The sequence below is a fragment of the Rhinatrema bivittatum genome, chromosome 9 (genome assembly GCF_901001135.1).
Source record: "Rhinatrema bivittatum chromosome 9, aRhiBiv1.1, whole genome shotgun sequence".
In the NCBI taxonomy this organism is placed as follows: domain Eukaryota; kingdom Metazoa; phylum Chordata; class Amphibia; order Gymnophiona; family Rhinatrematidae; genus Rhinatrema; species Rhinatrema bivittatum.
In genome coordinates, this window is record NC_042623.1 from 23,409,767 (window position 1) to 23,425,346 (window position 15,580).

At 47.0% G+C, this 15,580-nt stretch overlaps 1 protein-coding gene across 12 annotated transcripts in view; it reads left to right on the forward strand.

The window, feature by feature from the left end:
• Positions 1–15,580, forward strand: part of LOC115098596 (collagen alpha-1(VII) chain-like) — a 420,825-nt gene that overhangs the window by 131,236 nt on the left and 274,009 nt on the right. For all 12 annotated transcript variants that reach the window (XM_029615285.1, XM_029615292.1, XM_029615282.1 and 9 more), the window contains 7 exons: positions 276–311; positions 2,007–2,051; positions 3,100–3,135; positions 4,986–5,021; positions 8,838–8,870; positions 10,220–10,291; positions 11,209–11,268. In XM_029615285.1, coding sequence (XP_029471145.1) covers positions 276–311; positions 2,007–2,051; positions 3,100–3,135; positions 4,986–5,021; positions 8,838–8,870; positions 10,220–10,291; positions 11,209–11,268 — 318 coding nt within the window. The remainder of the gene's footprint in view (positions 1–275; positions 312–2,006; positions 2,052–3,099; positions 3,136–4,985; positions 5,022–8,837; positions 8,871–10,219; positions 10,292–11,208; positions 11,269–15,580) is intronic.

Genomic DNA, 15,580 nt, shown 5'->3' on the forward strand with positions numbered 1-15,580 from the left:
CAAAAATGTTTGAGAAGAGTTCTGCTCCATTGCTAAAATTGCTCTTGATTTACCAATGGAAATGTTCCAATGTTTTCAATGGGGAAAAAACGCAAATGGTAGAGAAGAGCAGCACTTCTTATGCTGGAGATAAAAAATGCCATACATTTTTTCTGAAGTGATTTTTGGATGATGTAATGGAAGTATATATTCCTGCTTAGCTTTAATAATGGAAACCATGTAGGTTCACAGGATAACATTTGTTGGTAACGGAGTATCTTAAATTTTTTTTCTAGGGTAAAAAAGGCATGCAGGGTGACAAAGGGGACAAGGTGAGTTTGCGGTGAACCAAGTAATAAAGAGATAAGGTTCATGGGTAACACTATCCCTGCTGCAGTGTGAATGGCTGGGTTTGGACCCAGGTTTGTTTATTTATTTATTTATTTATTTACTTATTTATTTATTTATTTTCAGTTCCTTATCTTCTGCCTCACAGAAGCCCCAGCCATTCTAAGCAGATAACAGTATAACATAAACATCTTACATTACACAAAAATAAACATTAAAACATGATAGTAAAATCAGCAAAGTTACATCCACGATAATCCCGCATATAGGTTACCTCTAAAACTTGCCAAAACAACAGCGCTTTAAACTGTTTGCGAAATGCATTATAGTCCTCTGCCTTTCTCAGTTCATGAGATAATACGTTCCAAAACGTTTGCCCAATTATCAAGAATGCGCCCACCGTTGTGGTCGAGATGGAAGTACTATCTCTTTGCTGTATGGTGCTCCCTCTAGTTGCAGGAGGAATGAATTACAGCAAGGGCATGGATTCTATTGTGAGTAGGGTTGCCACCTGACCCAAGTCAACCCTGACAAGTTGATCCACTGCTGGCTTTGCCTCATTGCATCCATGAACTCCTAGCCCTTCCGGTCCTTTGGAAATTGGAACTGCAAGTTCAAAGATGCCACTGGGACAAAGCCAAAACTGGATCAACCTCTTAGGGCAGCTCTAATTGCATAGCCAGCAGCACAGTCTTCCACTGCACCCTATTGGCCAGTTCTAACTGGGTTTCCAGACCTTGTACCGGATACTAGCTGCTCTTCTTTCTATTCCGATTTCTCTCCTCTTTGTAGTAGCTCAGCTGATTTGTTGTGAGATGCCTCCGGCTGCTGTCAGGGCTTGGGCCTCACTGTGCAGGCTTCAGGTTTTGAAGATGAGATGAGTCATGTATCGTAATCCAAACCCATCCTGCCCCTAAGGTGGGAAGGATCTCCGCCTTCACATGACTTCTGTCTACATATAATAACACTGAAATATCAGTGCTGCTTTGGGTCAAGTGTATGTTATAAAAGGAATATGTAATGAGTAGAGATGTGCATTTGTCTTAAATAAATTAGACAATTTCAACGAAATTGTCTAATTCGTCATGGTTTGGGAGCGCTCTGAAACAAAGGAACCACGAAAAAAAATAACCTGTACTGCGGAAAAAACGAAATTACCCGTGGGGGAACAGAACCGAACCACAAAAAGAAAAAAAAAAAAAGATACACATCTCTAGTAATGAGCACCCTGTGTTGGCAAAAGCGAACACCTTCTGGTAAAGAAAGAGCAGTGCTTATACTCTGCATAGCCAGCAGGGAGCACTGTCCCATTGGTGGCTTGGTACAGCTGTGTTGCTTTTAGACCAAATTATTACTGGTTTTAATGCTAACAAGCACATGTTTCCTCACAGTTCCTAATCTCCTGAGTCTTCCATCCCAAGGGCCCAGGTCCTGCCAGTGAGATTCCAAGCTTAATAATTGTGCGTTCTTCTTTTCTGGGAACTGAATGGAGCCCACACAGTCACTGAACAGAGTTTGGAAGGAAGCAGCCTGGGCTGGGTTTGAACTGGTGACCAAATGGAAAAGAGTTCTGTATTCCTGTGACAATGCCTTATCATGTTCTCCCCTACAGATTCAACATCTATTGTTTATCTACAAATACAGCCCTTACCATATTATTTGTTTTACATAATTTTCAGGGAGAGCGTGGAGAAACTGGGCAACTTGGATCTCAAGGAATTGCTGTAAGAGAATTGATTTCTTTAATCTTTAAGTACTGCAGTGGCTGCATTAGTCACCCTATGTTAATATGTCAGTAGGGCTGCCTCCTCACCAAGGTCAAGCTGGAGAGGCTGATCTACTCCTAGTTTTGTCCCGTTGCATGCATGGAGTTGATTATATGATTTCCTTAAGAAAAGCCAAGACTGGATCAGCTTCTGCGTTGATCTTAGTGATGGGGCAGTCCTCTATGGCAGTCACCATTCTGCCTTACTCCTGCACCCCCAACAAGAATTTCATTGGGGTTAGAGGGAAGTGAGATAAGATGGAAGAGAGCAGGGAAGGGGGCAAAGAGGAGTGCGTTGGAGTGGGCAGAGACCCACATTCATCAGCCTCTGTGTAAACCTGTCATAGTCCAGCCCTTAGCAATAGCAGTGGGATGAGGATCCTTCTGCTAGCCTTGCCATGCTGCCTTCTCCCCTGTGATGTGTTCTAATATGCAGCTATTTGCCTACTTAATGGGTTTTTGAATATTTGCAAACTGATCTTCCCAGGACTGCAAGACCAGGCTCGGTAGCCCTGTGTTTGTTCTTGCTTCCTCGCGTCTGTATCGGTGGCACACAGGAATTAAAGGCCCAGCTCCACGGCGCTCACAGCAGTGTTATGTGATGCTTTGCGGTGTTTTGCCTTGAGGTCCCGCCCGGGGGGGGAATGATCTGGGTAAGGTTTCTCCTGAAATTGCGGGGCAAAGGAAACAGTTCTTATGTGTCACCCATGTCTTTTGTCTATAGCTGATTTCAGGCATTTCTGTCATGCTCTGGTGCGTAACAAAGCATCAGAGGGTAAAAGGTCTGGAAGGAGCTTTGAAAAGTTAGTGAAAGAATGAGTCGAAATGCTTCGTCTGAGACCCTGGGAAGGACACTGACATGGCGCTGCACTAATGCGCTCCGTCACCTCTGAAAACTATTGAAACCCCGCTCTGTTTGTTTAATGGAGCACAAACGACTTTATTTGTTTCAAAATAAGTTTTGGTTTGTTTGCTTTTTGTCACCAATTGTCCTATTGGTTTCACAGGGGCTGCCAGGTCCAGTGGGATCGAAAGGAGAGCAAGTAAGTTATACCTTATTATTATCATCAAACGTTTCTTGGTGGCTCTCAGTCAATCACTGATAAATGGGACACTCCCATATGTTAGGAGGGTGTTGGCTACCATACCTCTTATTATGTAAGAGTGCTACATTGTGCATACATGGGCAAAAGGACTCTGTAGTGAGTACTGTGAGGGGCAGTGGTCTATTCATCCAAACCTAGGTGCAGTAGCACTCTTATTAAATAAGAGGTAATGTGCATGGCACCTGTCAATTTATCATAAAGCACATGTGAGAAATCAGAGGTGTGTCTGACTAAGAGGAATTATTTTTTTAAAATTCTAACCGTACGGTGACAGCGCTGGCATTGAAATTCCACAGTCACATGGTCTGATTGGTCAAACATCCTCTATGGTTTCTAATGCAGCAAAGAGCGTGGCTTGTGATGGAAGCTAAATAAAAGTGTTACAGATAAAAAGAGAACCAGAGGCCATGAAGAAAGAGCAACCCAGGGGAGGGAGAGACATTTATTTTGATGGGACTGGTAGGCAGTGCAAGATAGTGGGTTAGTGCCATATTAATACTTCTGTCCGTGACTTTGTGTACAATAAACTGGATGAAGTCAGTCCAGAGGGTGACTGCTAAAATGGTCTTTATCATAAAAAACCTGTATAGCCGAGAGGAAAAGCAAGATAGGGTAGATATGAAGGAAACATTGTAATACCTGCAAGGGATCGATGCACAGGAGGCAGGCCGCTTCCACTAGGAAAGAGGCTCTGGAACAAGGGATCAGGGGATGAGGGTGCAAGGGAGTAGAACGAGGAGCACACTAAGAAAGCAATTTCTTTACAGAGATAGTGGTGGATGCACGGAAAAGCCTCCCAGTGGAAACAAGAACTGTATCTGAATTCAGGAAAGCACGGGATAAGAACAGAAGATATCTAAAGGAGGAGAGGGATTGTAGAGCCAAGCATTTGGTGTGGAAGGGCAGACCAGACAAGCCGAATGGTCTTTGTCTGCTGTCATGTTTCTAGGTTCTAAAACCTTGGCATTATGAGAACACAAAGAATGCACGTGAAACCTTTGCTGCACCACAAAGAGCGCAGCAGTGAGAGATGTCACGGGTTATTTAGTAACAAACTATTGTTACAATAAAAGAAACAATGAAACTTTATTTATTTTGATTGGCAGCTTCCTTCTGCCCCTTTGGGCTTCCAACTCAATCAGAACCAACCTTTATTGGATTACAGTGCCAAGACCCTTCATTCACAATTACCTGGATTTTTTTCCTCCTATTTCATTTCATATCCTTCTCTCAACTCTCATAGCCCAGTCATTGCAAGAACTTCCCGCAACTGGGAGCCAGGACCCCGGGCTCCTTCTGGACTCCTGCAATGATGGGCCCTTAGCATCACGCTATAATTGGGACCCCCCGGGGCTGTGGACACACTGCTTCCATGGCATCCCCATTCCAGGCCAGACCAGGGGAACAAAAGAGCTGATCCAGAAAGCACATCCAGGTCCTTCTGCATGGTGGCATGCAACACTGCCACGGAGACATCAGGCCAACCCAGTTATTTCAGCTTTTATGTTCTTTTAGTGCATCATCTTATCCTGCTTTGATATTCTGCTTTATTACTCCTAAAAGTGGGTAGATGGGTGGGAATGTTGAGAGTTTGCTGGCGATCTTCTCCAGAAAATTATCTTGTAAAAGTACAGAGTCCTCTGGGGTCTGACCCAAAGCTGCAAGATCCGTGCCTGAGGAGCAGGACATGGGAGGAAGGTGTGGGGTGCCCTAATGTACTTTTACCTTTGCATTGCTCACACAGTAACCTGATGCATGTGTGTATTTTCTTCATTATTGTGTTACAGGGGAACCAAGGAATCCCAGGTGCTCCAGCGATGGGGGCAAGTATGAGCTCTTTAGTAACGGGTTTGAAACCATGGTGGGTTTTCTCCATACCTCATCGCCCCTTTTAAAATGCCAGGCCTTGTTTACATTTGTTGACAAATGTCCCAGGATTATGATTAGCATACACAGTACTAGTGGTGGAAGCGTTACCCTCTGATAACGAACCCTGTGTGGGTTTAGTGACAGATCGTACCGCGGTCTGAGGGTTTCCATACAACCCTATGGTACAGCAGTAAGGAAACAGGGCAACGAGGGCATGGGGAGAGCAGACCTTGGTGAAGGATCATGCTAGATGCTCCTTGGTAATTGCAGACTCCAGAACTACTGGATGAAGCTTCTTTATTTCTTTAAACGTCTGGAAAGTCTCCTGGAGTCAAACGGCAAACTATCTGTGCCTTGCAGACATATAATCCCACGCATGGCAGCGGCTTTTCCCATAGAGGACTCCTCTTGTCCATCCCTCTCCCTGATAAGACAACAGCCGGTTTAAGTTCAGCTTGTAAAAGAGCTCATGTCAGGAGCTGATTTGGTGAATAACGGGGTGCCATAGCAGCGCTTCTGCACGCCCTAGCTGTGTGTGATTATGCCGAGCAGACAGTCGCCTGGTGTGCGCCTACAGGGAGATTAATTCTATCACTTACACAACCACTGACCACTTCTAGGACACTCTCCACTTTGGCGGCAAGGGGGGGGGGAAAGAGGAATTGGATTCAGAGGACAACCACCAGGGCCCCCGACGTTTACGGTCTGGGGTATCGATATGCAGGCATAAGGGAAAAAACAGGACTGCTTCTACAACCAAGTTCAAAAGCAAACCACATCAAGCAGCACTGTCTGAATTTTCAAGATGCTCCTCACCCAGTAAAAATGTTGCTTTGTTAATATATAAGACTTTGGAGTGAACTGCATGGAGCGGCCCTTAACAGAAACATGGGGGCAACCAGCACTGAGCAGCAGTTCCTGTTTGTACCCTGGATCAGTCCAGGCAAGTGGGTTTATGCATCCCTACCAGCAGATGGAGGCAGAGAACAAAACTTTGAGGCACTGCTACATATCTGAGAGTGTCACCTGCAGCCTCTCAGTATTTCTCTGCAGATGGTAGAGGTGCAAACCTGCAGTCTCGAGGTGTTAGGTTCCTTCCTGGGCCATCCCTCGGGTAGAGCAGGGCGAGCAGGGGGTTGTTGATCCCTGGGATAGCCCTGCCCTTATCTTCAGAGGGGGGTGATAGCCAGTGGTTCTGGTCCCCTCATCCCCTCTGGGTCTCTGTTGCTGGCTTGGGCTCAGCCTTCTTCGCAGAAGCAGTGAAGTATTTCGGTTTTTCAGTTTTCTTCCATTCTGTGTGTGTGTGTCCCTATAATTGCCTTTGCAAAAAAAGAGCGAGAAGGGGAGAGCAGCTTTAGTTGGTGCTCCAGCGGCGGAGTTCAGTTTTGCTGCCGGGAGGCAGCTCGAGGTGAGCGGGGTCGAATTGCCGTGTGTGTCGGGGCTGGGAGAGCTTGTTCGGCACCTGGGATAGCGCCACCTGCAGTGCTCTCAGGCAGGGTTTATTTTTAGGCCGCTTTTATTCTTAGGCCCATTTTTGTTTCGTCAGCCTGGCGCCTCCTGCACTGCGCGGGAAAGTTTGCCGTGGCTGTGGCTCGTGGCGCTCTCGGCTTGATTGGGCCGAGCTTTGTGGGGAATGCGTCTCCAGTGGGGCGGGGAGCCCGTCTTTGGTGGGGACAGGGTTTTGGAGGCCCTGGGGGGGGCATGCGAGGAACCGGAGGCCATTTTGTGCACTCGTGCTGGGAGCCAGGCTGCCTTTTCAGGGATTCGGGACTCCCCTCCCACGCTTTTTTTTTTTCCTGCAGACAAGACCCTGCTTTATGGCAGGGCGAGGGAACGGGCGCAGGGGGATGCGGATCTGGATCCTTCTTCTTCGGATCTGGAAACTTTTTCTCCGTATTTAGTCCTTGTGATGCATAAGGCCTATTTGGCCAGGATGGTAGCTGGGATCAAGCGGCTTTTGCCTAGGAAGTCCCGGGTGGCGAAGAAGCCCAAGCAGGTGGAAGCAGGAGGTTTCCTAAGGCTTGTGGGTCTCAGGAGGTCCATGGTGGTGGAGGAGGACCCGTCAGATGAGACGGATGATCCAGACCAGGTACAGGGGGGGTCCGGTGGATCCGGGCAGGGACCCTGCTGGTGAGTTGCTCGATCCATTACAGGATCCAGGTCAGGATCCTATTAGTGCTGGAGGGGATCCTATACAAGACCTGGACGAGATTCCGGCGGTGGACGGGGACAATCCTCGGGTGATCCGCTTGTTCCACAGGGAGGAGTTGGACCTGCTGATCCCCCAGGTTCCGGAGGAGCTGGGGGTTAAGGTCGCTCAGGAGGAGTCAGATAATGAAGGAGTGAACCCAGTCCTGGAGGGATCGCGGGGTCCTCCTAAGGATTTCCTGTTACCGAAGACGGTGGATTGGGAGTGGGAGTCTCCCGTGGTGGGCTTGAAGGTAGCCAGAGCTATGGTCAAATTGTATCCCTTGCCGGAACAGACCCCGGAGTCGTAGAAGATCCCCAAGGTGGATGCAGCGGTATCCATGGTTACCAAGAAGACTACCATTCTGGTGGCAGGTGCAGCGGCCCTGAAGGATATTCAGGATCAGAAACTTTAAAATCCTCCTTAAAAGGCCGCTTTGAAGTTTTGGCTCTGAGCCTGCATGCCACCGCATGGGGGAGTCCGATGCAGAAAGCCTGCTTGTGCTGGGCTCAGAAGGAGCACGATAAGAAGTTGGGAATGACCGTGGAGGTGGCCTATGTGGCAGATACCCTGTACGACTTGATTCAGACTTCCGCCAGGAGCATGGTCTCGGCGGTGGCTGCGAGGAGGCTCCTGTGGTTGCAAAGTTGGTCAGCGGACATGTGGCCTAAGGCCTAAGGCCCAGGCCTAAGGCCCAGCTGCCTAATCTGCCCTTTAAGGGGAAGCTGCTGTTTGGAGAGGATCTTGAGCAGCTCATGAAGCAATTGGGGGAGTCGAAGGGTAATAAGTTGCCTGCGGACAAGAAGAACCCCAAGAAGATTTTTCCTCCGCGTTCTCAATTTCGGGAGGTGAGGAGGTTTTGCGCTGGCAGGAGTCGGGCACCCAGTGGCCTCAAAGCAGAGTTCTGGCCGTGCCCAGCGCAGGCCCCCAAAGGACAGTGGGTCCCAAGGTGGGGGCAGAAATATGGAGGTAACCTGCATGGAGCAACAGTCGCCACCATAGGAACCTTGCTGGGCAGACTAGATGGAGCATTTGGTCTTATTCTGCCTTCAGTACTATGTTACCATATTGCATCTGATGAGTCCTTTACAGTTGCCGTTCCTGTGGTGGCAGATTGTCTCAGAACGATCCCTTGGCCTACTGTACTTCTCACAGTCAAGGTTTATCACAATAAATATGGATCAGAACTTAAGCCACACACCCCTTAGTAATACTGGAGCTAAACAATAGTAAACAAGTGATGATCCTCCACCCCTGGAGCAGCCAGTCCAAGGCAGGATTATGGAGAAAAGTAATAGGAAACCTTTGCTGTACTCTTGACTGCTATGGGTGGAGTAAACCCGATGCAGAGCTTAAGGCGGTTTGCTAATGAGACTCCTGTTAATGCTGTGAGAACCACAGGTGTCCCCTTTGGGGACACCACTGAGACACTGTCGCCTTGTGTTATGTCCCACTGAAAGCACTGCCCCCCCCCCCCCCCCCCCTGAGTACCCCTGTGGCACAGACTGGCAAAACGTGACAAGCTGTTTTTTTAAATCATTTATATTAAAGGCAATCTTCACTATTTTTTTTTTTTTTACAGGTTTTTGGGCCTCCTGGCAAGAAGGGAGCCAGGGTAAGTTAAAGTTACGTTTCTACAGCTGAAGTTTCACAAGAATGTTTTGAGAATGAGTCCCGACTTCATAACCAAGCTTATTCTCTTCCCGCCCCTGCCTCTCCACATACAACCCCCTCCTTTTCGCTTGGTTGGTTCAGAAAGCTGCTCTCAAAATAAGTTTTACATGGCAGAAGGGTGCATTGTACTTCACCGTGGAATTCACTTAAAAGTGCATTAAAAATGGTTGTGTGCGAAGATTACACAAGAATTGTGCAGTGCCTTGTCAGACGCTACCATCCCATCTTGACAGTTTGTAAAATGAAAGGGGGTCTGGGAGATCTCTTTCAGGCTTCTTAAGGGCCATCAACCAAGCAACCGGTTTCGTTGCGATCCTGAAACGCATGCGTAGGCGGCTCCAGTCCTGATTTCCACGATGCCGCCAAAAGGAATAATCCCAGGACTGGTTTTCATGCAGGGACTCAACACGAAGATAAGTGTGAGCTATCCATTCTTAGTTCCGAAAATCAGATCTGCTTGTCTCTTTCCATATCCTCTTTATAGGATACCAAAAGCGTCACTGTGGCTCAGAGTAAGCTAAACCCCCTTAACTCTCACCACTGAATTTTGGCAAGCTAATGGCGACAGGAGGTCGTCAGAGCGAGCCACTGGCCTCTTATTGCAGTTTGCAGCCCACGGAAATGCGGGAATGGTGAAAGCACGTGGCCGCCGTACACCACGCTTTGAAAGTGCGCATTAACAGCTCAATACCTAGTGACAGGGCAAGCAGGAAGTTAGCTGGTTAAAGTTAATCAGCTAACTTTGGTTGGGATATTCGGCAGGACTTAACTGGGTAAGTCTCCCGCTGAATATCCTCAGCTAAAGCCATCGAGTTAACTTTGTTGCTCACCGGGCCTTTTGAGTATTGGAAAAATAAAAGTAGCAGGATAGATTTAAGCCATGCCCCCAGGACGCCCCTGCCCTGTCTCATTTTTGTGCGGCTAAGTTTCAGCCAGGTAATGGCTTGCCCGGTTAAAGCTTAGCGGTTCAGCGGGGCCGGATATGTCCTGAATTTAGCCGGATAAACCCTTTTGATTATCAAACTCTAGGAATCTCAGGGAGGCCTGGGGGGAGCTGAGTTCCTGCTGCGCAGAGATGTGCAGGAGCTCACTTCCTGCTGCATGGAGACATGCAGGAGCCCACTTTTAGCCTGTGGGAATGCCGTGTAGCTTTGTGCTTGTGGATGGCAGACGGCCTTGTAACAAATGCCGTGTCAGAGGGATCGCTGGAGCTCTTTCCATTACTGTTATAATTCTGCTGGTCCTCGTGGCTCTTGTCTTTCATGAGATTGTGATTTGGGTCATTCGCAGGGCGATCTGGGGCCTGTTGGCCCACACGGACCCCAAGGGAGCAAAGGAGACCAAGGAGAAAAGGGAGAAAAGGTAACAGAGTACTGAGAGGGCTCCGCCCGCACTATGGGGAGCCCCTAAGAGAGGGTCTGTGCACACTGTGGCACCCTGTGCGAGAGAGGGTCCCATGCACACTGGCAGCCTGTGGGAGAGGGACCTGTGTGCATACTGTGACTTCCTACATCAGAGGGCCCCGCCTGCACTGTGGCACCCAGTGACACCCTGCGTTATAGGGCTTCATATGCTAAAAGACTCCACGTGCACAGTGACGTCCCTACAATGGGCTACCTGTCCAGCAGATCCCTCTCCCCCCTGCCCTAGCTGCATATTCTCCAAATTCTTTATATAAACGGGGACACTCAGATCTCACAGGGATATGACTGTAAGGGGGACAGCAGGCACAGACTCACTGAGTAACTCTGGGCAGGAGCTGGGTTAACAAGTGAGGCTTTACTAAAACGCTCACCAGATGTGAGCTGGAAGTGAGAAAGGGGTCAGACACAGGCCGCCCGTTGGTACAAGCAGAGAGGATCTTCGGCAGTGGGGAAGGGGAAGTAAAGTTAATGACCAAGGAGTGGGAGAGTGGACAAAGACTGGCTGGGCCTCCTGGCCATCGTCCTCGTGGTCTCATCTTACCCTGTGGCTTTTGTCGCAGAAGGGCCTGCTTGCTGACAGGATATCAGCCTGGCGTCAGCAGGGGCACCTGAGCTTCTGCTTTCAGAGAGAATTAAGACTGAATTCCATGCGGATTGATTTTTATGCAGAAGCAAACGGGGATAAAAAAAAAGGCTGAATGGAGATGAATGAAAGGGAAGGAAGCGATCGGGATGGGTGTGTGGGGTGGGGGGGGGGGGGATATGTGTCTGCTTGCATCTTAGAAACAGAAAGCACAAATCTTAAACAAAAACAACGAAAAGCTTTTCTAATTTGTTCTCTTGGGCCTCTTACAGGGCAGTCCAGGCTTCGGCATTCCTGGGCAGCCTGGCTTGAAGGGGGAGCCTGGCGAAAGAGTGAGTAAATCATTTGCATGCCCGCACAATTAGAATGCGACAGAGAGCAAATTAGAATCCAGCGCAGAAGCCTCTTGCACTGCATAGAGAGAGAGAGTACAATGTGTGCGTCAATAGAACGTAATGGAGACAGAATTTGAGCATCATGTGTGCAGAAATGAATTCTAGTGCATACAGAACCATTGCACGTTGTGTGTGTAATACCAGCAGAGCCATAGTCCAGCATAGGCAGCTTAGTACTGTGTAATACCCCTCCATGGAGCAAAAGGGGCACACCTCTGCTTGCAAGTAAAGTGTAAAATAGCGCCAAAAACCAAAGATCGTCCAGAAACAGAACTGTAAAGAGAAATAAGTGCCTGGATCTGTGGGTCTTCCTCCCTTCTCTTCCTCGGTATCACAGGGAGACGATCTTCACAGAACAATTAGTATGGTGAAATGACTACTTTCCTGATAATGTCCTTTCCTCTAGAGAAGTTAGGCTGGTCCATCACGCATGGGTTGTGCACACCTACCAGTAGATGGAGACAGAGATCCACAGGCTCGCTGTTGTCTCTCCTCATACAGCCTCGTGCTGACACCAGCCTGCCAGTATTTTCTGCAAAAGCCAACTGTGGACAACTATAATAAAAACAGATACAGTGAACACTATCCCTTTGTTAGGTGGCATTAATCATTGTGGGATCCATTTTCAGCTGCTCTAGTTAGCCACATATTCAGTGGTGCAGTTACGCCGCTGAATATACCCAGCTATCTTAAAGTTAGCTGGTTATGTCTAACTAGCTAACTTTAGGACTGCTCTTCGGCCCGACCAGAGTTAGCCACATAAGTTAAGCGGCTAACTCCCGTTCCTCTTCGGAATGCCTCTTGTTTGCCCACTGAAAGTACCCTTCTTATCTGGCTAAATACTAGACAGATAAGGGCTAAATATAGCCAGGTAAACCATTTAGATGGATATCTATTACATTATCCGTTTAAATGGCTTTTGAATATGGACCTCTGTATTAATTTTTTTTTAAACTTACAGAAGGCCAAACAAGGCAAGAAAAAGACCCCAGAGAACCAACCCTACTATAACAAACTCAGGACGTGTTCCCCTCTATTTTTTGTTTGGTTCATCCTACTACCATAGAATCTTTCTGTGCATATAGCATCTCACAGTCAACAAGAGCTTCCATGAACCTGAAAGGTTGAAATTAGCAGCATCGGGAGGGACTATGGACTGGCTTAACTTCTCTAAAGGAAAGGAAATAATCAGGTAAGTAGTAATTTCACCTTCCTCTTCATTCCCCAGTTCATTCCAGACTCCTGGGTTTTGACTCCCTGCCAGCAGATGGAGACAAAGAAGAAAAACTTTACTGACACTGCTACTTAACCTAATGTGCCACCTGCAGTCCCTCAGTATTTCTCTGTCTCCAGCAGATGGTAGAGGTGTAAGACCTGAAGTCTGGAGTGAAAGAAAAAAAAAAAAGAAAGATTCCCTTCAGGAAGGGAATTGTAGCTGCCTGGTGGGGCCATCTTCCCTGGTTGAGGTGGACGAGCAGGGGGTTGGTGACCCTTGGTGGAGGCATGTCCCCAGACACCGTGGGGGTTTTTGAAAAGCTGGTGGTCCAGTTCCCTCATTCCCCTAGAAAGCCCTTTGGATCCAGCAGTCCGCTCTGCAGCATTGAGGAAAGTACTTTACATTTTTTGTTTTGTGGCATTTATTTTATTTATTTATTTATGGTTTTTATATACCGATCTTCTTACATTATATGTAAATCAAATCGGTTTACAGAGAACAGTTGAATAAGCTTGCTTGTGGGCAATTACATATAACAAAGAAACATTAAATTACATATAACAAAGAAACATTAAATTAAAGTTGAAAAAAAAAGCCCTAACAGTCACAGCTAAGCGAGGAGATCACGCTAAAGATAGGGAGGGAACTGGAGAGATTTTCATGGCAAGTAACAAAAAGGCAGCATGTGTGGGAACGTGTATGGCGCCAGCTAAGGATCAAAGCAAGAGCTGCTGCTCAAGTGGAGAACCAAGTGCGCAGCTGACTCGTGCAGAATTGTGTGCACGCTGTGCCTTCAGGGGAGAGGGCAGCTCTAGCAGAGCAGGTTCTGTGTTGGTGGGAAAGAGAATGACAAGATGGTCGGGGGCCACCACAGATGCCTTTCCTGTAAGTGCGCAAATGGTGCCCATACTGGCTGAAGTCGCAGCGACAAGAGAGTCTCCCAGGGAGGCAGGGGACTCCCTTCCTTCCTTTTAAGCAACCGTGAAAAGTCCCACGGAGAGGCAGGAAGCCTCTGAAAATGAGGGAGGCCATGCTAGAGGAAGATTCTGAGGATTTTCACACCTTGTCTTCAGATTATATATTGCTTGCCCATAGAGCATATCTTGCCAGACAGGCAGCAGAGGAAAAGCACCCTCTTCTCCAGGGTCAGCCTCAAAGTTACCTGCGGCCTGCAAAAAAGCCCAAGGTGGACGAGAAGAAGTGATCAGCAAACATCTGGAGGGTTCTTGGTTTGGCTGAACAACCGAATGGCCCCATAGAGGAGGCTGAGGATACAGAGGATATGGATGGTCTGATGCATGAGACTCCAGAAGCAGAGTCCGCTCATGATACTTTGGATCCGGAGGAGGTGCCAGTGGCCAAAAGGGACAAACCTAAGGTGGTCCAACTGTTTTGCAAGAAAGAATTGTGACCCTTATCAGATCAGATGTTATATACCGATATTAAATAAAGAAAGAAAGAAAGAAAGAAAGAAAATATTCCATCACAACGGTTTACAAAATACTTACAATTCAAAAAGAATAATAATAAAAGAATAAATAAATACAAATTATCAATAAACAGTACCACATAAAATTCAGACATTAAAATTTGAATTATAAATGAATATAAAATCATAAAAATAGTCAAAATACAATAATAAAACAATTAAAAACTAAAAGAAGTAAAACTAAATAAAATACAATTTATATCAGCTCAACTGTTCTGGTCTTACTGGATTTGTTCATGTTCATTCTTTGCCTAATGAAAGAGCCACTTTGAGATCTTTTTTGAATTCTTTCATATTTTGTTGAAGTCTGAGCTGTTCTGGTAACTCATTCCAGATTTTAGGTCCAGCTATTGAAATTGCTCTCTTTCTCACTTGCGTTAAGTGTGCTGTTTGCACCGTGGGAATGGTAAGCAGGCCCTTGTTACTCAATCGCAGATTTCTTTGTGGTGTATGTAGTCTAATTGTGGCATTAAGCCATTCAGTTGCTTCTCCATATAAACCTTTGTGAATGATGCATAGAGTTTTATACTCTATGCGTTGTTTTATAGGTAACCAGTGTAAGTTGATTAATATGGGCATAATGTGAGCGTATTTTCTTGGGTTTGAAAGGACCCTTGCTGCCGCATTCTGAAAAACTTGCAAAGGGTGGGTTGTAGCCTAGCAAAGAGTAGTATGCATCCATTTCAAAACCTGGTGTATCTCGGGGCACAGTTTGATACAAAGGCTGAAGGTTATTTCTGCTGAAGCAACACATCCTGAAGTTGCAGTTTCAGGTTCAGGGACTTTGAGTAGTAAGGTACCCTACGGTTTGGAGTTATCTTCAGACTCTGGGTCCATGGTGGCAACCTTGGATGTGGTTCCATGGGTGAGGGCTCATATGCTTCCATTGCAAAAGTCCTTACTGTCCCGTTGGAGTCTTCTGTCACAGGATTAAGGAGTGTGAGTGCCTCTTCTGAAGGGAGCTTGCTAGAAATTTGTGCTGGTGGATGGAACAGGAACCACCTAACCCAAGGAGGCAACTTGGTTACCACTGCCTAGACAGTGGTCACTACGGACATTAGCTTGAAGGACTGGGGAGCTCATTGCCAGGATCTTCATGTGCAGGGCCTTTGGTCCCCAGCAGAGGTGTTGTGGTCCATCAACTCTCTAAAAGCAAGGCATTTCTTTCTCTTTTTTTCTTTTTTTAACCTCCAGAAGAACAAGGAAGAATCACAGGAAACTAAGCATAGTACATCAGTCAACTAGAATGAATGAATGATAAACATGAAGGAAAGGACTCGAACCCTTTCATGCTCACCAAGGCCCTCGGCTGTGCACGATTAGCCCTTTAACACTCTTTCAGGACTATCTGCCCTGAACCTATGGGCACATAATAAGAACAAGGGCAGCATAGGGAGGGAGTATGGCCTGGCCTGACTGCCCGAGAGGAAAGACAATTATCAGGTGAATAGTAATTGAACTTTCTTCTGCACTGAGTCAGGCCGGTCCATCCACAAGTGGGATGTAACAAAGCTATTCCCTCAAAGGGAGGAATGCTGCCCGTG